The 22,562-nt window shown below is 38.2% G+C and overlaps 3 protein-coding genes across 4 annotated transcripts; 1 reads left to right on the top strand and 2 right to left on the bottom strand.

The window, feature by feature from the left end:
• The first annotated feature begins 1,872 nt into the window (after positions 1-1,872).
• On the top strand, positions 1,873-8,722 carry LOC111778580 (uncharacterized). The gene is made up of 8 exons (XM_023658489.2): positions 1,873-2,046; positions 3,487-3,900; positions 5,104-5,221; positions 5,367-5,676; positions 5,766-5,838; positions 7,114-7,204; positions 7,287-7,366; positions 8,182-8,722. The coding sequence occupies exons 1-8, from the start codon at positions 1,996-1,998 to the stop codon at positions 8,314-8,316; spliced, it is 1,272 nt and encodes a 423-aa protein (XP_023514257.1). The 5' UTR covers positions 1,873-1,995; the 3' UTR covers positions 8,317-8,722.
• Positions 8,723-8,782: 60 nt separating this feature from the next.
• LOC111778579 (uncharacterized) lies at positions 8,783-14,194 on the bottom strand. The gene is made up of 8 exons (XM_023658488.2): positions 13,887-14,194; positions 12,949-13,518; positions 10,718-12,726; positions 10,361-10,630; positions 10,201-10,281; positions 9,766-9,877; positions 9,497-9,563; positions 8,783-9,106 (listed from the first exon to the last, which is right to left on the bottom strand). Exons 1-8 carry the CDS (start codon positions 13,972-13,974, stop codon positions 9,010-9,012), a joined length of 3,294 nt encoding a protein of 1,097 aa, XP_023514256.1. The 5' UTR covers positions 13,975-14,194; the 3' UTR covers positions 8,783-9,009.
• Positions 14,195-15,184: 990 nt separating this feature from the next.
• On the bottom strand, positions 15,185-20,168 carry LOC111778982 (uncharacterized). Of its 2 annotated transcripts, XM_023659001.2 has the most exons (3): positions 19,984-20,168; positions 18,597-18,668; positions 15,185-18,521 (listed from the first exon to the last, which is right to left on the bottom strand). In XM_023659001.2, exon 3 carries the CDS (start codon positions 18,357-18,359, stop codon positions 15,519-15,521), a length of 2,841 nt encoding a protein of 946 aa, XP_023514769.1. In that variant the 5' UTR covers positions 18,360-18,521; positions 18,597-18,668; positions 19,984-20,168; the 3' UTR covers positions 15,185-15,518. The 2 variants fall into 2 exon arrangements, with proteins under 2 accessions (XP_023514769.1, XP_023514770.1); XM_023659002.2 differs by lacking the exon at positions 18,597-18,668.
• Positions 20,169-22,562: the final 2,394 nt, after the last annotated feature.

The raw sequence follows: 22,562 nt of genomic DNA, 5'->3' as shown, positions 1-22,562 counted from the left end.
AATATTTTAAATATTTCTAATTTATATGAGTAAATATTAATAAATCGCTCTATTTTTATTTATGATATATATCACCGATCAAAAAAATTAAAGGGTTGAATCCTCTCCTATGCATGTTGGTCAATGTAATACTAACTTTATAATGATTTGTGTCTGAATTTTTTTCTAGTTAGGTGTGAGCTTATCGAGCTAGGGCTCATCCGCGTCTCGAGAGGGGTGTTATGACAAAGAATAATATTGAAATAATAGGTTAGTTGATTGGATAAAGACAATGGAATTGCTCGACCGAGAGGGAGAGACAATGGAATTTACTATGATACATGTAAACGAGAATAAAATATACTGAAATAACTTGAGTTGGTCTGTGTAAATAGTTTTTACTCTTAAGAGAGAGAAATAAGCAAGTGACCATGTCGTAAAGGAATTTCAGAGCTATCAGATATTGAATCCAGATTTCGAATCATGGGCATGAATAAAAAGAAACTACTGTAAAATTATTTTATCAATTAACTATTTTTAATTAAAATTATTTTTTTATTAGTAGTAATATTAGATTCAAATTTTATTAAAAGTATAAAAATAAAATAAATTTAATAGACTAAAATAGAGATGTTGGTATAAAAATTAATAGAAAATACAACAAATGGTAATAAATGTAAATTAGTGGAGTTGTAATAAATACAAGTTGACAAATATTTCCGTCAACTCTTTACTTGGAAACTTTCTCGTGTTTTGCCAGCTGTATTGAAGCTGTCAAACGCGGCGCTAAGTGACCGTTGAAAGCAAAATCTCTTTCTCAATCTACGCGTTCTTTCATTTTTTGGAAATTCACTCAAATTATCATTTTTGTTCCTAATTTAGAATTTAAGTTCATTTATCAAATCATTTTTGAATTAGACAGTTGGATGTTGAAAGTCCCACATCAGCAAATGATCATGGTGGTACGAGACATTTTGGAGAAGCCCAAAGTAAAGCTATGAGACTTTATGCTGAAAGTAGAGAGATCGTGTTCATCTAACATGATATTGGAGTCATGCCCTAAACTTAGTCATGTCAATAGAATTCTCAAATGTCGAACAAAGTACTCTAAAAGAAATAGGGTCGAGCCTCAATTAAGGGGAGACGTACTTTGTTCGAGGGGAGGTGTTGGATGGAAGTCCCAAGAAGCCCAAAGCAAAGCCATGAGAGCTTATGCTCAAAGTGAACAATATCATACTATACCATTGTGGAAAGTCGTGTTCATCTAATTGGCACAACAGCGATAGGAAGCTTTCTTCTGTTCAATCCTGTCCCAATTTTCATCCGCACAAAATTTTTTATTTAATTTTTTCGTATAATTTTTATAAAAAAGAATGTAAATAAAGAGAATATTACATAAACAAAAATATAATATAATATTAGAACACAGTATTAATATTTTTTAAAACACTTTCATAATTAACTCTTTCAAAACTCCGCACAACCCTGTTTTAATCGTGAACAGAAATCGGAGAAATGAACGGTTGTATTTCATTCTTAAATATCGATTTAATTATGCAAACTCAAGGCGATTGAACGACGTCGTTCCAAAGCCGGCCCGCAAAGACGGATTTGGAGATTATAAGGCCCAATTAACTGGCCCATAAGCAAACAGAATTATTGAGCATGTGGGACCCACAAATAGAAAATTGGTAAAACGTTTGGGCTTCTTGTGATGAGGTGGGCCCATAATTGCTTTAATTGTACTGTAAATGGGCCATAAAAGCCCATTTCCTCGTAAGGTTCCAAGCAAGCACCTGCCAGCCACGTCAGAGTTTCAAACCATTTTCCCATGACTTGTCTTCTCTTCTCTTTAAAATTACATTTCAGGTCAGGTCACCAATTTAATATTATTATAAATAAATAAAAAATCATTAAAATTTCCGACTCGTTTTACCATCTCTCTTCTTCTACTCTCTGATTCTCTCAAAAATTTCGGGCTGTTCTTTTGCTGTTGGTTTTGTGGGTTTAATAGAAATGGCAACTGTCCCGCCACTTACAAATGGCGTCTCTGAGATTACTCAAGAGGTTGGGATTTTTTTAATTTTTAATTTTTATTTTTAATTTTGATTTCTTCTTCTTCTTTGTCTTTTGCATGTGGGTTTGTATTTTGATCCATTTTTTCCATTGATTTTATGATTATTTTCAGCTGTTCTTAGAGCTTTGTAATCGATAATGTTCTGTTCTGAGAAATGTTCTGAGAAATTAATGATCGTTTGTTTTGATTTAAGTGCTGAGGTTTGTTCGAAACAGTTAATTTTATGTTTTCTGAGCTTAATTTGAGCTGAATTATTGTCGTAGTCTCAAACATGGCGTTGCGGCTGTCCTGTTTTTTTGGGGAAAGTTGTGTTTCTGTTTGTACTTTGTAGATCTTGAACAGTGTGTCGAGTTCTAGCTAAGAAGACAATGCTCTTATTATCATAAATTAGATCTTTACCCTCCAGAATTCATTTGTGTAATGCTTAATCAGTTAATATGGGTGAATTTATTTGATAATCTTGCTTAATATCTTATTTACGTTGTGTTTATGTTGTTTAGAAAGTTACACTGTAATAGGATCCGAATGGATGGATGTTTGGGGAATCGGTGATTCCGTACACGCTCGTGGGCTGGTTATTGCCCCGAGAGCGTAGCGGAGTGGGATGTTCGTTAAGCTAATTCATGTAGGGAGTTGGGGTTTGTATTGTACTTGAGTTCTTATTGTTATTGTTGGAAATGAAAAATAAAATCTTGATTTTATAAAGAGGTGGGGAAGTATGTGAGATCCTACGTCGGTAAAAACTGTGAGGATGACGGCGATACGTAATGAGCCAAAGCGGATAATATCTGCTAACTGTGGGCTTGAGCTGTTATAAATGGTATTAGAGCCAATTACCGGCAGTGTGCCAGCGAGGACGCTGGCTTCTAAGGGGGTGGATTGTGAGATCTCACATCGGTTGGAGGGAGGAACAAAACACTCCTTGTAAGGGTGTGGAAACCTCTCCCGAGCAGACGTGTTTTAAAAACTGTGGGGGTGATAACGAACGTAACAGGACAAAGCGAACAATATCTATGGTGAGTTTTGGCTATTACAAATGGTATCAGAGCCAGTCATTGATTGGTGTGCCAGCGGGGACGCTGGCCCCTAAGGGGCACATCAGTTGGAGAGGGGAACGAAGCATCCCTTATAAGGGTGTGGAAACCTCTCCCTAACAAACGCGTTTTAAAAACCGTGAGGCTGATGGCGATACGCAACGAGTCAAAACAGACAATATCTGCTAGCGGTGGGTTTGAGCCATAGTAGGAGTTATTTAGCGTGAACTTGGAGGAGAGCCATTGATATGAAGAACGAAACAAAGCATCCCTTTTTTTTTTTTTTTTTTTTTTTTTTTTTTTTTTTGCTTTGTGAGTTCTTTGTGTGTAAATATGTATTGAACTGCTTGGATAGTCAATGAATCTAATTTGAACTCGAACATTTGTTATAAGCAGGAAGACGACCCGATTGTAAAATCTGTGAATGAGCAGACATCAGGTGGTGGACATAGTAGTAGACGTCCCGATATTTCCCTTCAAATACCCCCGAGATCGTCGAGTTTTGGTAAAAGCCGTAGCGGGAAAGGTTTACTGCAATCTCAAGCTTCCAGTAAAGGTGTTTTATCTCCAGGAAGCTTCTTAAGGGCTTTAAGCTTTAAGAGAAAAGGCATTACTGCTGAAGGTGAGAGAAGTTCGCTTCTAAGTTCGGACCCGAAGTCAACTGCTGAAACTCCGATAATAGCAGCTTTCGCTTCACACTTTTCATGGAAAAAATCCAACTCTCTCCCGGTTACTCCAGCCGCAAATTTGTCCCCCTCGGTTCCCCTCCCCGTCACAACGACCGCAATCGATGAAAGGCCAATCCCACGTGTGAGTTTTTTCGTGTTACGAACTTCATTTCTTTTAAGTTTCATCGTACAAAAACTAGCTAGAATTTTAGTACTTACAGTGGAAAATGTTTTGTGAGATCAGACGTTGGTTGGAGAGAGAACGAAACATTTCTTATAATAGGGTGGAAACCTCTCCCTAACATACGTTTTAAAAACCGTGAGGCTGATGGCGATACGTAACAGGCCAAAGCAGACAATATCTGCTAGTGATAGGCTTGGACTGTTATAAATGATACTAGAGCTAGACATCGGGCGGTGTGCCAAGGAGGACGCTGGATTCCCAACGGGGTAGATTGTGAGATCCTACATCGGTTGGAGAGGGGAACGAAGCATTCCGTATAAGGGTGTGGATACCTCTCCCTAACATACACGTTTTAAAAATCATAAGGCTGACGACGATATGTAACGGGCCAAAGCAGACAATATTTGCTAGCGATAGGTTTGGGCTGTTACAAATGATACTAGAGCCAGACACCGGGCGATGTGCCAAGGAAGACGCTGGATTCCCAAGGGGGTAGATTGTGAGATCCTACATCGGTTGGAGAGGGGAATGAAACATTCCTAATAAGGGTGTGGAGACCTCTCTCTAACATACACGTTTTAAAAACCATGAGGGTGACGGCGATATGTAACGGGCCAGAGCGGATAACATCTGCTAGTGGTGGGTTTGGATTATTACAAATGGTATCAGAGCCAAACACCGGGGGGTGTGCTGGCGAGAATGGTGGGTTCCCAAGGGGGGTGGATTGTGAGAATCGGTTGGAGAGGGAAACGAAGCATTCCGTATAAGGGTATGGATACCTCTCCCTAACATACACATTTTAAAAACCGCGAGGTTGACGGCGATACGTAACGGACCAAAGCAGACAATATCTGCTAGCAATGGATTTGGGCTGTTACAAATGGTATCAAAGCCAGACACTGGGCGGTGTGCCAGTGACGACGCTAGGTTCCCAAAAGGGGTGGATTATGAGATCCCACGTCGGTTGGAGAGGAGAACGAAACATTCCTTATAAGGGTGTGGAGACCTCTCCCTAACATACGCGTCTCAAAAACCGTGAGGTTGACAGTGATACGTAACGGGTCAAAGCGGACAATATCTGCGAGTGGTGTGCTTGGGCTATTACAGACTTATTGCTCGTTTCAGATTCGTAATTTGGTCTTTCGTTTTTAACTCATGCAGAAAGAAGCAGCCCGTGCAGTTTCGAGGTCTCTATCCGTGCCCAGTAGAAGTATCGTTATAGTTCGATCGACATCTTTCGCTATCCCTAAAGCAACTTCTGAGGCGAGTACAAGTTCTGGTATAAATCCACATACCCTAAAGCAACTTATGTATCACTTTAATATTGCGCAGAAGGATGAAATTAAAATTTCAAAAAGATTAGGGGCGGAATTTAAAGAAACACAAACATTAGGGGCCTTATTGTAAATTATTTGATGTATCAGATCAAGATGGTTCTGTTACCTTAGAAAATGATGAAGAAATTCCTGAAGAGGAAGCAGTTTGTAGAATCTGCCTTGAACCATGCGAAGAAGAAAACACTCTCAAAATGGAATGCAGTTGCAAAGGAGCCCTTAGGCTTTTACATAGAGATTGTGCAATAGAATGGTTTAGCAGAAAAGGAAACAAGAACTGTGAAGTATGTAGGCAAGAGGTCAAGAATTTACCCGTCACGTTACTCCGCATTCCGACCACCTCTCAACGGGACGGTGGACCGCTGCATAATCGAGCGGTTTCCCGGTCACAGATGTTGAGGTATTGCAATGGCCCGTCATGATTTACGATGTTCGGAAATTCGTTTCCCGGTTGTGGAAACTGTACTTAAAGTTCTATATTTGTTGCAGTGCTTGGCAGGACTTTGTGGTGCTTGTTTTAATCAGCACAATATGCTACTTCTTCTTCCTTGAGCAGCTTCTGGTATGTCATTTGCTATGATAGAGGAAATTGATTGAATTTTGAACTACGTTAGGAATTTGTGAGATACCGCATTGGTTGGAGAGGGGAACGAAACATTTTTTATAAGGGTGTGGAAACTTTTCCCTCGAAGACGCGTTTTAAAAACCTTGAGGGGAAGCCCGAAAGGGAAAGTCCAAAGAGGACAATATCTGCTAGCGGTGGGTCTGGACTATTACAAATGGTATCAGAGCTAGACACTGAATGATGTGCCAGCGAGGAGGCTGAGCTTCGAAGGGGGGTGGACATGAGGTGGTGTGCCAGCAAAAACGCTGGCCCTGAAAGGGGTGGATTGGGGGGTCCTACATCGATTGAAGAAGGGAATGAGTACCAACAGGACGTTGGGCCCTGAAGGGGGGTGGATTGTGAGATCCAACGTTGGTTGGAGAGGGGAACAGAACATTCTTTATAAGGGTGTGGAAACCTCTTCCTAGCAAACGCGTTTTAAAAACCTTGAGAGGATGCCCGAAAGGAAAAGTCTAAAGAGGATAATATCTGCTAATGGTAGGCCTGAGCTTTTACAAATGGTATCAGAGCCAGACATCGAACGATGTGTCAGCGAAGAGTGAGCTTCGAAGGGGGTGGACACGAGGCGGTGTGCTAGCAAGAACGCTGGCCCCGAAGGGAGTGGATTGGAGGGTCCTTCATCAATTGGAGAAGGGAATGAGTATCAGCGAGGACGTTAGGCCCTGAAGGGGGTGGATTGTGAGATCCCATTGGTTGGAGAGGAGAACAAAACATTCTTATATAAGGGTGTAGAAACCTCTCACTAGCAGACGCATTTTAAAAACCTTGAGGGGAAGTCTGAAAGGGAAAGCCCAAAGAGGACAATATCTGCTAACGGTAGGCTTGGGCTGTTACAAATGGTATCACAGCCAGATACTGAACGATGTGCTAGCGAGGAGGCTGAGCTCCGAAGGGGGTGGACACGAGGCGGTGTGCCAGCAAGGATGCTGGCTCTTAAAGGGGGTGGATTGGGGGTCTCACATCGATTGGAGAAGGGAACGAAACATTCTTTATAAGGGTGTGGAAACCTCTCCCTAGCAGAACGCGTTTTAAAAACCTTGAGGGGAAGCCTGAAAGAGAAAACCCAAAGAGGACAATATCTACTAGCAGTAGGTTTGGGCTGTTACAGAATTTGTATTCACATCGTACTTGGATTAAGATATTGTTCGATCATGTTTTTGTTCATATCGAGCTATAATGTAGTGTTTTTGCCTTCGGATTGTTCGTTTTTAGGTTCATGACTTGAGGACTAAGGCAATCATTTACGCCGTGCCTTCTGCGTTGGTGTTTGGTCTCATGTCATCGATATTCTCCGTCGTCCTCGGTATAGTTTTACGCAAAATCTTAAATATTTTCTATAGCTGATTTATGAGTCTCATAATTTGCTTGCTTGCTTAACTTTGCAGCAATCAAGGAGTATATATGGACATTTGCAGCTCTAGAGTTCGCACTTGTAGCTGTCATTCTTCATCTATTCTATACTTTGGTGAGTAAAATCTTTCATGCATTGGGCATAACACAATGTTAGTCTGAATTAGATAATTCAATCTTAAAGTGGCTTGGAAAGAGAGCCACTCTGTTTGTGAAGGGTTAACGAACAGATATACGAGCGAGTCGATTCAGGCTGCTTGTTGGCACAACAACAAAAAAAAAAAACGATTTTTGAAAACCAAATTGACCCGACTAACGAGTTTATTTTAGACCATCAGAATCGAACTATTAGAGTTATGGGTTCATCGAAACTGAAGCTGCCAAATTCAGATGCTTTTAACTCGTGAAAAAATATGTAACAGTCCAAAATCCACTGCTAGCGAATAATTGTCCTTTTTGGATTTTTCCTTACGGGTTTTCTTTCAAACTTTTTAAAATGCGTCTACTAGAGAGAAGTTTCCACCCCTTGGGGTCCCAACGTTCTTGCTAGCACACCGCCTGGTGTCTGGCTCTAGAATGAGTGCCAACAAGGACGCTTGGACCCGAAGGAGGGTGAATTGTGAGATCCCACATTGGTTGGGGAGGACAACAAAACATTCTTTATAAGGGTGTGGAAACCTCTCCCTAATAGACGTGTTTTAAAAACCTTGAGGGGAAGCTCAAAAGGAAAAGCCTAAAGAGAACAATATTTGCTAGCGGTGAGCTTGGGTCGTTATTAAGATGATCTTCCTGGCTACCGCTATAGCTTCCTTTGTGACATTTCCCCCAGCTGCATTTGGACTTCCTTCTTTTCTGCATTTTGCATTGGAAAGTTAGAAACCTCAACTTCCTTACTACATCTTATTGACAATCTTTTGGTCTTATTTGCAGCTGAAACTGAAGATCTTATATGCCATATTGCTGTCTGCAATCTTGGGTTTTGGTGCAGCTATGAGCCTGAACTCTGTATACATTCATTACTACATGTGGCGACTTCGAGTCGCACAAAACCCCAACCCAGTATGACCTAATTCCGAAGACGATAAGCTCGTCTTCTGAATCTCCCTTTCCGAACATCTACATTACCAACGATATCCCAATGAAAGAAGAGCAAAATGCAGGTAGTTAGCAAGCAATGACCATCATCGTCGAAGATTCAAGTCAACATTTAAGTATGAATAGACGAGCTCGAGCTGCAACGGATAACAATGAAAGAAGATTATGCTTGAACTTCGAAGACGAGTATCCCTTGCATGACCTATATATTTTGTATAGCAAATTGTGTTCAGGACACGACCTAAATTGCACATTTCTGCTGTATTTCTTAGCAATTCTACGTTCACAAGACTTCAAACTTAAAAGGCCATAAGAGCATCGATTGTGCCGGCTTGTATATTTTTAGCAGAAGGTCCAATCTTGAGTGGTTTTTCAACTTTTATGAGCTAAATGAGAAAACACCAATCTTGATGATATAAATTTAATACATAAGAAATAAAAACATTGCAACATTAATGTCACATAAGTTATATAATGTCACATAAGTTATATAAGGTTATATTACATAGTTTATGACATACAAAAGTGTATAATGTATGTCTCCTTCTCTAACGCCCTAAAAATTTACATTAAAATGAATTTAAATTATAGAGCACATGAAAACTATAATTTATAATTTACACACTCGAACACCTACCGGAAAGAGAACATCCCGTAAAGAAGTTAATGATGTTTAGTAACAGGATGGAACTTATTGCCATCTTTCTTGAGCCATATTGTCGAACGAGTCCTCTTGACTTGATCTACGAAAAGACGGTACCTGCATAAGTTATTCAACAAATTAAGAAACGAGTATCAAATATTGTTTGGCTTAGGATGGATGTGATATTCATTTTACCATTGTCTAGTTCCATTTGATAATCATTTGAAATTTAGTTTTCGAAAATTAAGCTTATAAAAACTAGTTCTTTATCTACTTTTTACCATTGTTATCGAAATTTGAGCCATTAGTGAATTTGGGAAGGTTTTGAAAACCTAAATTATTAATATTTTGACTTTAACGATCAACTTCCATCCAAACTGGCTGAAGGCTAAGTTGTGTTCATATCAATCAATGGCAAGGGATAATTTTGAACCAATTCAGAACTTTAAGAATTAGTAACAGCTTATTTTTTATGTGCGCAATTTACCAAATGATAAAAAACCTGACCTTTCAAACTCGAGCTTCTGAGTTACGATCCCGTTAAGCAGCAGCTCGGAACCATACACTGCACCTCCTGCAAGCAAAAAGGTTAACTTTTCAAAGGGGAAAACCCATCAAAGTGAGCGTAGCTCAATAATTAGCATGTACCCTTGACCAAGAAATTAGAGGTTCGAAACCTCTGATCTAAATCATAAGCTGACCTCGTCACTCGAAGAAAGTAAGAGGACGAAAAAATAAATTTAAAAAAACAAAGAGAAGGATATATCTGAACCAACCTTTTTCAAGAAAAGGCATACACATATCATAATCTTCTTCACATGACAAAACCAACAAATCATCTGGAATTTGATCATCCTTCAGCATAGACCTCCCCAGCCTCTCTACTGCCTGGCGAATGGCACATGAAGCACTTATTATACAACTAACTACTTCTGGAAGAAATTTGGTAACGGAAACACTTTTAAGCGTCTTTTATCTACTCGTAGAATTTCTCGTGCCACTTTTGGTAATCGAAAAAAAATTGTAAAAACACTTTTTACCATTAAGTAAAATTTTACTCCCGGTTGAAAAACACTTCTAATCATCGATAAGCACTTGCTAAACAATAAACGTAAAAAACACGTCTAATCATTTATAAGCACTTCAAACGATATGATGAACACGCTCTATGTTAGGTTGTTGTACGAAATAAAAGTTCAGGCAAAACATACCTGGCCCTTCACTGCCTTGACCAAGCTCGAAATGACGTCTTTCCCGGGTTTTGTATTTGGAGTAATCAACACTCGTCGACCCTGTGGAGATTACTATTTTAAAAACTAGAGGGGTAATGGCCAAATACAGCAGGTGGTGAAACATTGAAATTGAGATCACCTCTAGAAGAGGATGCTGACGAGCACTCGCCAGCGAACCTGGCATGCTAAATCCAAATTCCTTCTCCTTTTTGGCGTCTCGTAGGATGTAATTTTTTTCGTCGATGAAGCATCTCGCCTGTCCACAACTCTGAATCCATTGGTGTGTCACCACAAGCTTACCCAGAGCAATGGCTTCTAACATATTCCTTGTACGAATAAATTTATCGGCAATGAAATGTGTTGCCTCGGTCATGGACGATGCCACTTTAATCCCTAGGCGAGTCAACGTCTGAAAGAACATCGATAAGGATAATGAATTATAAGTTGAAAAAAACCAACTTGTGGAAAAGGTAAAGAGTATGAGATCTGAAATAACCTTCTTTTGTTGTTTGATTATGTCCTCATCGAGGTGCTGACTATACAAGACTTGAACGTCGTTCATATCTTTTCTCCTCCTCGATTCAGTTGATAAAGGTCCCGATACAAGCCCCGTGGCAGTTAAATCACGAAGTTCTTTCAAAAGACTTGGTTTGAAGGGGCTCTTTTTGCATGATTGTTTGTAATACTCGTTACCCATACAAACGGGTGATACGGCATTTATAGGCGTCCTACAATTATCAGGCGGAGTAGAACAAACCGTGTCGGATGGTTTACGTCTTTTACTAGGAGATTCATCCTTAGCTGCACCTGCTCTTTCCAAGTTCGCATTTGAAGCAAGAGATGAAATAACACATAATGACGATCGTGTTTTCCTCGTGGAACAAGACCTCGGGCGCCTAATTACAGATTGTCCAACTAACTCATCAGATAGACTTACCTGACCGGCTAACATATCACACGATCTTCGTTGTCCTATGGAGCTTGTTGCATCATTTTTAGTGCCTTCTTTCGACTTGGTTACAAGTATCTTAGAAACTGCCTCCCGAGGTTTTCTTCTCTTTGCCTTCGGGTCCCCAGTGGCTCGATCAGCACTTCTTTTCTTGATTAATGGACCAACCTTTGTAACCGACCGCTCACATTCACCAGATGCAACCTTAGCCTTTTTCGATTGATTTACTGTCATTGAATGCCTAGTTCGACGTGCAACAGGTGAAACCTTAGCAACATTGCTCGGCACACTGCCTGTGTTTCCATTACCAATGATTCCATCAGCATCTGTCTTATTATTCCTCCTTGACATTTTTACAGTCTCATTTTCACACGCCTTCATGAAATTTCCAGAAAACTTCCGGTTTATTTTCTTGGACTGCCTCGGGACAACCCCGGAACTAGAAGCACTTCCCTTTTTCAAGGATTTCCTCGTGTTCGAGCTAGTGTTTGACTTTCCAGTAGGAGAGCCTCGAAAAGAATCCTTTGGACTATTTTCCAAATGTTGATTTGCTTCATTATTAACTAGCTTATTGATACTCTCATCATTGAATAATGTTTCCAGTGCCTCGGCTGCCATCTGAGTATCAAAACCTACATCAGGGATTTCTTGCGGATTAGGCTCAATGCCGTCATCTTCCGACTCTACCCTACAAGCATCACCGTCATTCGGCTGATCCAGTTTATTGTATAGATTCTTTTTACATTTGACTTTGGCTTCTCGGGCTGTCTCGTTATTCTCGCTTCCTTTACTCAACTCTAGGCGTGAATCAGAACAAAATAACCTTGATTTCATGTTTGGGATACTTAAAGATCCTCTGCTATCACAGTTCGAGTCTGGTATTCTTCCTTTCGATTTTCGAGGTTCAGTGAAGAACTCTTCCTTCCTTCTGCAGAAAATATCCCCACCTCCTTCATCTTCCCGATTATCGTCCCAGTCAAAAACTCTTGATTCTCCAACTGTTCTCATACAGTTAACAATGTTGGCCAGATTATATTGCCCTTTAGGGCTAAGAACCGACTTTGTTTGCACGATAGCATCCAATTTACGGGTACCCCCTCCTTGATCAAACTCCAAAGAATTGTTTTTAAGAAACTTATCGACAAAATCAAGAGCATTGTCTTGCATTAAATCCCCAGGTTCTTGAGAATCAACATAGCTTAAGCCTGCCAACTGATCACCATCGCATGCAGTCAACTCGTGTGTGTTCATGTCGCCAACATCACGACTTGAGTGAAGATCTCCGAAGTCTCCCACAATGTCTTTCGTAAAAAGTTTTCTCACTGCTGAACTGCCAGCTCTGCACTTCACGTTACCTAATTCTCCAGCATTCTCACAGCACTGCTCAAGATCAGTCTGTTGATCAATATGATTATCTTTAATGGATGATTTTTCTATATCCTTGTCAATCATAACAGAACATGACCCAAGATTTCTTTTCTGCAAGGCAGAACTGCGGGCTGCTGAACCAGAAGAACGCAATGAAGCTGCACGTATTGAAGAAAGTCGTGTAGGCCCTGCAAAGAAGAACGTAAATAGACTTCTCTCGTAAGAAAATAAAGTATTTCTTTAAGTGTATTGCTTGAATGAAACAATCATCTTTTGCAGCACAGAAAACATCCCAAGAGGACTTTTATCATCTCAAAACAAACAAACCAAATTTCTTGTTGGAACTTTGCTCCGGTCGAAATATACAAAAAAGAGTTCTATCTAACACGAGACAATCAAAAGAATAATACCTGAATTACATTTTTTATCAGGCAACTTGTCCGGTAGCGCCTTTAAATCCTTCCTCGCATCATGTTCACTAAGAGGGCTCAATTGAACCTTATCCTTCTCCATGGATGGATAGAAACTTTGTGCTGATTCATCATCAGTTAGATCTTTGTCGACATTAATTTCAGTTCCCTTTGATCCTTCGTCTTCATAGGAATCACCAGCCATTTCATCATCAAAATCATTCAATATTTGAGTGTCAAAGTCCATACACTCGATGCCATCAGGAATAGGATCATCAAGTTGCTGGGTTTCACCACAGACACTCAAAGTTTGAGTTTCACTCGCAACATTGAACACTTGAGTTTGTCCAAGAGGATTCACTAACTGAGTTTCAAACTCATCATTTACAGGACTCATTAATTGAGTTTCAAACTCATCATTTAAAGGATTCATTAATTGAGTTTCAAACTCATCATTTAGAGGACTCACGACTTGAGTTTCTCCAGCAAAATTTACTACTTGAGTTTCAAAATCGTCATCATAAAAACGATCTGCTCCTGAAGAATATGAAGCCTTATCCGTTTCCTCACCTGTGTAACTCAAACCACCAGATAAATCAAAGTGAAGTTGTAATATGTCTCAGCATAACCACTATGCATTACAGGAAACCAATTTGTATTTAATGAAGGAAAAAACTCATCCCATACTTAAAATCAAGCCATGGAAATATGAAAATCCAATCATGAAGGTCCCGTTTTCTCACCATTTCTTTACAATGATTTTCATTTTCTTGCAGAGATATTGAAATCTTACTCAAAATCAAAAACAAAAACTACTTCCAATTCTCAAAGCTCGGCTTAGATTATGAAAACATTCAAAACTCGATGTGTAAAACATCAATCAAAACAAATCTTTCACTAATTCAAAAGAAAATAATACAGAAATCAAAGGTATTTACCAGAACATGAGGGCGGTGAAAGATGGCCATCAAAGACTTCGGTGTCGGTACAATCAATGTCCTCGCGATCGCCTCCAAATGAAGCCATTTTCAATTCTTCTGCAGCAAATAGAGATCGCCGACGGAGCGAAGCCGGCAATAGTTTGCCGGCGCCGGTTTAGCTAATCGGAAGAGAGATTAAGGGGGAAAGGAATAGAATGGGAAAGAAATGGCGGGAAGAGGAAAGGGACTGTGAGGGTTTTGGAGGGAAGAATAGAGTGAGAGTATTAAATCTGATCTCGGCGGCGGGCTTTCACCGAAGAGAAGAAAGTTCCAAAATGAAAAAGGTAATTTTCCTTTTTTTTTTTTTTTTTTTTTTTTTTTAATTACAAAAATATACCGAAAGCTGCGGGTCGTGGAATTCATCGGTCCTCGTCAGCGAGCCGTTACTCTTCCCTATACTATAGAGGTAGTCGACAGCTGTCTATTTTGTTTTGTTTAAAAAATTAAATTTATTTCCGTTTTTTTAATATTTTTAAAAAAATTTATTTATTCATCTCAATTCCTCAATAAAAATATCCGTATTTAAAGGTCGCTTATTAATATTGATAAATATATAAATATCATTGTAAAAAGATATATACTATAAGATATAAAAGTATAATAATTAAATAAAAGATAATTTACAATATTTTAGAAACATTACATTTTTATCGACATAATATGATTTCTCTAAATATGAAAAAAAAATGATAAATAAAGACAGTTTAATTTAATTTTAAATTGAAAAATAATTAGATTGAAATTTAGGAAAGAAAAATGTAATAGACTATGTTTACGACCGGTAAATATTGTCTGTTTTGGGCCATTATATATACCGTCAGCTTCACGATTTTAAAATGCGGCTACTAGAGAAAAGTTTCTCCTCTCCAACCGATGTGAGATCTTACAATCCACCCTCTTAGGGGCAGCGTCCTTACTAGCATACCTCGATGTCTATCTCTGATACCATTTGCAATAGCTTAAGTCCACCGCTAACAGATATTGTCCATTTTGGCCCGTTACGCATCATCATCATCTACTAGGGAGAGGTTTTCACACTCTTGTGAGGAATGCTTTGTTCCCCTCTCCAACCCCACTCGATGTCTAGCTCGATACCATTTGTAACATCATAAGCCCACTACTAGCAAATATTGTTCGTTTTGGTCCGTTACGTATCACCGTCAACCTCACAATTTTAAAACGTGTCTACTAAGAAGAAGTTTCCACACTCTTATGAGGAATGTTTAGTTCCCCCAAGAGAAAAAACAAAAAAAAAATGATGAAGAAATTCATCTTTTCCTTACAAAAATGAGTCTAGCTAGCTACATACACCAAAATCAAGGGTAATCCTCAACAATAAAATGAAAATTTTTGCACAAACCCAATATTATGAGCTTTCTCCCAAAGCCAGACAGCTCAAGATAAGATCCAAGCACGTCCTTTGAAGTGGAACATAAAAAACATGGTGTTTCCAGTGTGGATACTCCTCAGACCTCATCTAAATGAGCTTCGATTTGCCGAGGCTTCTCCGAAAACGGTTTGGTTTTCGGCACGAAGGCTCGGTTGGGGTTATTAGGAATTGTGGCCTACAGCGTTTTAGCCGAAATCGAGTCAAGAAAAAAAATATACCGGTAAGGCAGCGGGATCAAGTTCCAAGCAACCTCTCAAGCTACCACCCCGCTCATCAGTCAACCGAAAAGCAGGAATCTGATGGGAGAATCGTAGAAGCTCGGCCTGGGTGATTACCATAGTGAGCATTGAGCCATCGTTTTTGGCTCGAGCCTTGAAGACCGAGTTATAACCATCGACGCGTTCCAAGACCATAACTTCCTTTTGCAAATCGTCCTCGTCGATGACTTCTGCTATATCGTATACACATTTATCCAAATCTGAACATCTGAATTCTGGAGTCCAGTTCTTATACAATGCCCAAACTTCACCATTTCTAGGAGAGATGGAAATCTCATTCTTTGGAGAAGAATTGGTTTTAACCAGATGTGAGAAGGAGCCAGTGGAATTGCAGCAGTGCATGCTAGTCCTCCTCTGAGTTCTAAACTTCCCACAAGAAATCAGCATATCTTTGTCATCCCATTCGATAGCGTCACTTGGCAGTGCAGAGGGCTCGAGCCACGTCAACTTCACTTCGAACTTCGGTTCCCGGGTTATCTTCCTGATCAGACCATAATATCTAGGCAAAGCATCCTCGTCGCTGTACAGTGCCCAGACTTGATTAATCTTAAACTTATCAGAAGATTTGTCAACGTCGAAGTTGTGAAATTCAGGATCTGGAATTTCGTAAGCCTCACCCGACGAGGCTACATGTGCGCAATCATCATCGCTCTCAGACGAGAGATCACTCTTAACATCAGTAGCAGCCTCCCTGCATTTAGGCCGCTTCGTGGGCTTCAATGTGTCGTGATCAGTTTCGCCAGCCATCTCTTTCAAATGCTCGGGGATGGCGATCTCTGGAATATTGGGGGGAAGAGCAGCTGGATCGAGTTCGAAAGAACCTTTTGGAACATCCTCTCGTTCGTCACCTGTGAGTGGAAACGAAGGTATCCTGTGCAAAAATCTGAACAATTCATCTGCAGGGATTCGAAATGATTTTCCTTCGTGATCGACCATTCGACAAAAGAGACTCGAAAAGCCCTTCACTTTAGCTAAGAGTGCAACGTCAATACCAGCTTCTTCGGTATATTCCGATAATGTCTCGACAAACTCATATTCGGCTTCGCTGTTGGAATCACATTGACTATTCTTATCCCAGTTCTTGAAGAGAGCCCAAGTTTCCCCTTTTCTTGGAAAAATCTTGAAACTGTCTTTACGGCCGCCTTTGTCCCAAGAAACAGCATGAGAAAACATCGAACCACAATCTGTCATGGTTTCAGTTGCTCCAAATACAAAATCACCGCAGGAAATTGGCATTTTTTTATCAGTTGCTTCTGGCTCTAGCCATGTGACTTGAATCTTGAATTCCGAAGGAAACACTTCCTCGATCCGAGCATAAAATCGAGGCATGGTATCAATATCACGATACATAGCCCAGATCTGCCCGGGAGAAAAACAGTCCCGATTACGCAGTTTATCAAAATCGTTGAAATCAGGATCATGACGTTCGAGCAAATTAGGCTCGGGATCACCAGCTGACTTCATTCTTCTCTGAGGAACATTCTTATCTGCTGTTTCTTTTTGGCTCGCCTTCTTACTTCCCGTGCTTCTCCGTGATGAACTCCCTTCAGTGCGATTATTTTCTGGCTCATTTGTTTCCCTCTGATCATTATCCACATCAACAGACCTATCATCCACATATACTTCTTCAATGTCGTCATCTGAAGTGTCGGATGGTACTCTTCTGCTTGATTTTTTTGGTGTGATCTCAAAGTCGTCGTCGTCGTCATCATCATCATCGTCACTTATATTCTCACCATAAGAAATCTTTTGCTTGTGTCGACTTGATCTTCGTGGACGATGCTCACCAGAGCGTCCAACATCCTTTCTGCCAACTTCATCAGTAATGACGTTCTCTTCAGACTCGGAGCTACTTCCAGTATCGCAGCTGTCACTGGATTCGGAACTCTGCTTCCTTTTTTTCTTAGTATTGAACTTCCCCACAGCACCACCTGAAGTTTTGCGTGTCCTCTGAAAAGATTCTGCTCTATCCTTCTCAGACCGAGAGTTTCTGGGGCGTCTGGGGCGTCCCGTCTCCGCCCTGTGATTGAAGAAATTCTTCTTCTGGAAAAATGATGTCTGGTTGAAGTTATACGCGGGTCGAGGGTGAGATCCTTGAAGTTCCATATCATATGCAACAAAGGGATTCTTGCAATTCTGACAGCAAAGTGATCTATTAACCACTTCTTTATAGTAGTGATACCTCACTGAACAAAATGGACAGACAGTCCAAAAAGTAGCATGATTATGACCGAACCCCGAGTGTCCGTGCTGTTGAGGGGGCTGATGTTGAGGAACGAATCTTGTAAAGTTGTTTCTGAAGTTAGCTTGAACCCCAACATCAAAGGTTGAAGCAGCTTTGTGTGGAGATCGATGCGATACTGTTGGTTTTCGTCTCATATCATGCAATCGACGTTTCTCTTGGTCCAACAAAATTCTCTGAGCTTCACCAACCAACTTGAAAGCAGCTTCAGCACCCATAAATTTGTTTTTGTCGGGATGAAGTAGAAGAGCATACTTCCGGTACTGCTTCCTAATTGTCGCCTCATTTGCCGTTTGCTCGATCTGAAGAATACCGTACCAATCCATCTCATTCCCAGACAGTTTCTTCTCTGCCGCACAATGCACATCACAAACCATAAGCATTTGTGAAATGTTCTCCCCATCAGGATTTAGCTGTTGAGCTCGGAGAGCTAACTTACGAGCCCCGGTGAAATCTTTGATTTCCATCTTCTTCTCAGCAATCTCCATTGCTCTAACGGCTTCATCTTTGTTGCAACTCATAACTCGTATAACGATTGGCCTCACTCAGATGACTCGAATACAGAATATGTAACGCAAATCAACTTTTACATAACAGCACAATGCTTGAATTATTCTCCGTGCTAAGTTACCGAGGCTTCCAAACCATGCCCGAAGCACAACGGACTCAAATCAAGATCGTTGCTACAATTTCACACGAGTTAAACCAATTAATAAATTTTAAACACATGGAAAATCAGACAGATAAAGAGATAATACCTAGTGGAGAGCTGTTCAAATCTTTATAAGCATGCAAATCAATTTGAGGGACAAATTATTCCGAGTATTCGCCTAATCAAACAATGGAAATACAAAATGATTAAGAATTACTTTAGGGCAACAAAACGGAAGCCACAAATGACCTCATATCATAAAGACATTACAAATGGGAAATATGAAGCAAAGGGGTTTCTCCCCGTCCCGATAATCGTCCCAAACATAGGTCTCTAAACAATTCCAATGGGAAAATTTGAACTCCATCGAAATTCTCATCGACTTCCGACTCTCCATCAACTTGTATTAAGTTAATTTCAATGGAGTTCACATCGGTTGGGGAGGAGAACAGTAAACCTCTCCCTAGCAAACGCGTTTTAAAAACCTTGAGGGTAAGCCTGAAAGGAAAAGTCCAAAGAAGACAATATTTGCTAGTGGTAGGCTTAGGCCGTTACAGAAACTATGATAGTGTTAAAAGGAGGGGGATTTGAACCTTCAACCTTTAAATTGTGCTCTATTGGTCATGTGAAGCAATGGGTACAAACATAAAACTCCTGTTTCGACAAACGCTACTCACTAGTGATGTGACGAGATGTATGCATGTTTATCAAACTATCAAGAGGTTTGATCCTATCCCAAACTATGCAACTAATTCTTGTCTAACTCACTCTTCCCATTGCCACCAAATTACAAAAGACCATGCCCAACTCTTAAAATCTTAGAATTTTAAGCTATACATGATAAACAAATGTAGTTGGGTTGGACAGTTGTCTCGTAGAATACGAACAACTCGATGTGCGAACACAAACAACTAATGTTCTTATCAACGAAATTTTATATCCTAGTTAGGTAGCCACCATTCGATTCGAAAAAATTAACAAAAATCAAAAAGTACTATAAAATATAATGCAGATTGTAGGAAGAGGTGCTGCGCATCATCAAGACCAGTAAATAAACCCATTCACTTCCGCAATCTGTTCTACAAAAACCAACCATTACTCCATAAGAGTAAAACAGGAATGCTTGGAAACAACACTAAAGCTCTGCGCTCTTGATATGGTGACAAATGTAATAAACATTTTCACGCCTCAATCGCAAAATCCGTCAAAAGGATCAAACTCCATTTCGGCTACGAAACTCTCAGCACAACCGACGCAGCAAAACCCTAACTCAACCAGAATTAGGTAAAACCCGCATTTAAGAAACAAATAAACTCAAAAAACGCCATTGAATCCATTTCAGTCAAAAGTACAAATCTAAAACAGAACATAACCTCCAAATCTGCAGAAATTTGAAGACGACGATTCGATGAGGAGATTCAAATCCCCCAAACATTTTCATATATAGAAATTTCAAGGAAGAAGAATAAAAATAAAATAAAATGGATGCTTACCGGTGCTTATTGACGGCTGAAAAGCAACAAAAACACAGAGTTGAGAGTTCACGGTCGCAATGTTTGAGCATCGGAAGAAAATCAGCGCGATTTGTGGTGAATGAATGGATTTCTTTCGTGAATTTTGAAAATGGTGGAGTGAGGGAGCTTTCCGTGAGATTCCATACAAAAATCTACTGTAATAATTCTATATTACTCGCTAATCTCCTTTTATATATACGCTCGCTGAGTAAATAAAAAAAAGAAAAAAGATTATTGGTTTGAATATGAAATTATCCAAACATTCTTAAAATTGTAAAATTACTAATTTAGTCATTAAATTAACAGTTTAATTTTGTTTCTAATAATTTTTTTTTAATCGCTTAAAATCCAATTTTATATTTCATTAATTACTTGATTATAAAAGAAAATTTATATTTCATTAATTACTCTATTATAAAAAATTTGAACAAGTCAATAGGCTTTGTGGAAAATGTATTAAAATTTATAAGCGAGTTAAATATCTTTTTAAATAATTTTATAATTTAACTCATTCAATACAATAACAATAACGTTAACTTAATAACTTTAAAATGTTTTAGTTATGTTTTTTTATTAATATTGAAATATAGTGTATTTATAAAGTATTTACCTGAGGAAGATTGACGTGTAGTTACATTATTTAAAATATAATTTCTATTTATATTTGCTACTTATTTGTTCTCCATCTCATTAAAATTCTCTATTTATTTTAGTGGATATGAGATTCTTAAAGAATTTTTCTCTCGTTATTCATTTAAATAAAATAATATATACTTTTCATTTTTTCAATATAAATACTTTTGTGTCAATTTTTTTCATGTGGAATGAATCTGTCTACTTTATTATTTATTGATCAAATTATTTTAATATAAAATTCATCTATGTCAAGGTTACAACAACAAGATTTAATAATATGAATTTTAAATATACAAAAATTTGATTTTTTTTTTTTCGATTAATAAGTTAATAGTTGAATCAGCTGACTGAAATACGCAAACAAAATAACTAAAATGATATAAAATAAAATATTCACAAATTAAAATTAATCTAGATGTAAAAAATATTTCTTATTACAAAAATCACACAAATGTGGAAGACAATTTGTAAAACATAAAATAAAGATCAGTGTTTAAATGAATACGTGAAGGAAGGAGAAGGAATCTTTCGACTAAACGATTATCACGCATGTGATGAACCTATCCGAATGAGTAACCCTGAGAGTTGGCCACGAGGCAAGAGGTCAGTCGCCCCTCTCCTTTGTCTCACTGCTTGCTTCCCCCTCTCCTTTACAGTGAAAGAATCAATGAATTAGCAGCTTTGAAAGCCGAAATTTCTACTAGAGCTTTGTTGCTTCGGTTTATTTGTAAAACATAAAAGAAACGGCATAAGACTCATCCAAATTGTAATTTATAAAGTTTTTTTCTCTTGGTATGAGCTGGTATGAGCTTGTAAGCGAAATTTAAAAACTCTCTCTCAAAAAAATATATTTATATTTATATTAAAAGAGGCAGGAACAAAAACATGTCTGTGAATTGGAAGGAGATAGAGAGAAGAAATATAATCTCCATCCCAACTCCATTTGGGAGAAATTTCTCTCCATTTTGTGTCTAAATGCAAAATTTCTTCCCGTTTCGGAGCGTGTTAAATGGACATTGACAAAACTAGGTTAAGTTATAATTTCGATATTCGTTTAGTTTTAATGATTTAAAGTTATAAATTTGAATCTCATCCGACTTATGAAAATCATTATTACATTTAAAATTACAAAAATTAATATATATATATATATATATATATATATATATATATATATATATATATATATATATATATATATATATATATATATTTATTATTATTATTATTATTATTATTATTATTATTTATTTATTTATTTATTTATTTATTTATTTATTTATTTATTTATTAAGGGACCAAATTTGTAAATTAATAGTTTAAATATATATACATAGTTGTCATGTAAACATGAAGAAATAAAACAAAACAAACTCTTGATTACGGTTGAATATTGTTTGGAGAAGAATCTTACATCCACTAAGGACAGATCATGAGATAAGTAACTAATACTAATTTCAGTGTCATGATTCCTAATAATCACATGATAATCAAAATGTAACTGGTGTTTTTTCAATAAATTTTAAATTAATTGATAATATTATGGTAAATTTATCGGACTAAATTAATAAAAATATCTTCAATTTTTACACTAAAAAATATCTTTAAACTTCTCTCGATGAAGTCAGAATTGTTGACTTTTGCTTACAAATGTAACACAGATTTTAATTTTTTAAATCTTGTTTTTAAAACTCTCTCTCAAACTCTGTCTGCCCCGTTTTCTAAAACTTTCTTATTAAATCGGAGCTAGAGGCTCAAGCATACGTCGCTAAGTGACACGATAACGGATAGACTTAACTTTAACAAAGCTACCAATATATTCAATTTTCTCAATAATATTCCAACTTTAACAAAAGTATAGTACCATTAAATTTTCAAAACTTTAACAAAATGATAGCAATACCTTAAACTTTCAAAAGTTT

Source organism: Cucurbita pepo, chromosome 17, assembly GCF_057944985.1.
Source record: "Cucurbita pepo subsp. pepo isolate OVF chromosome 17, ASM5794498v1, whole genome shotgun sequence".
Classification (NCBI taxonomy): Eukaryota; Viridiplantae; Streptophyta; class Magnoliopsida; order Cucurbitales; family Cucurbitaceae; genus Cucurbita; species Cucurbita pepo.
This window is presented reverse-complemented; position numbering and strand designations above follow the sequence as displayed.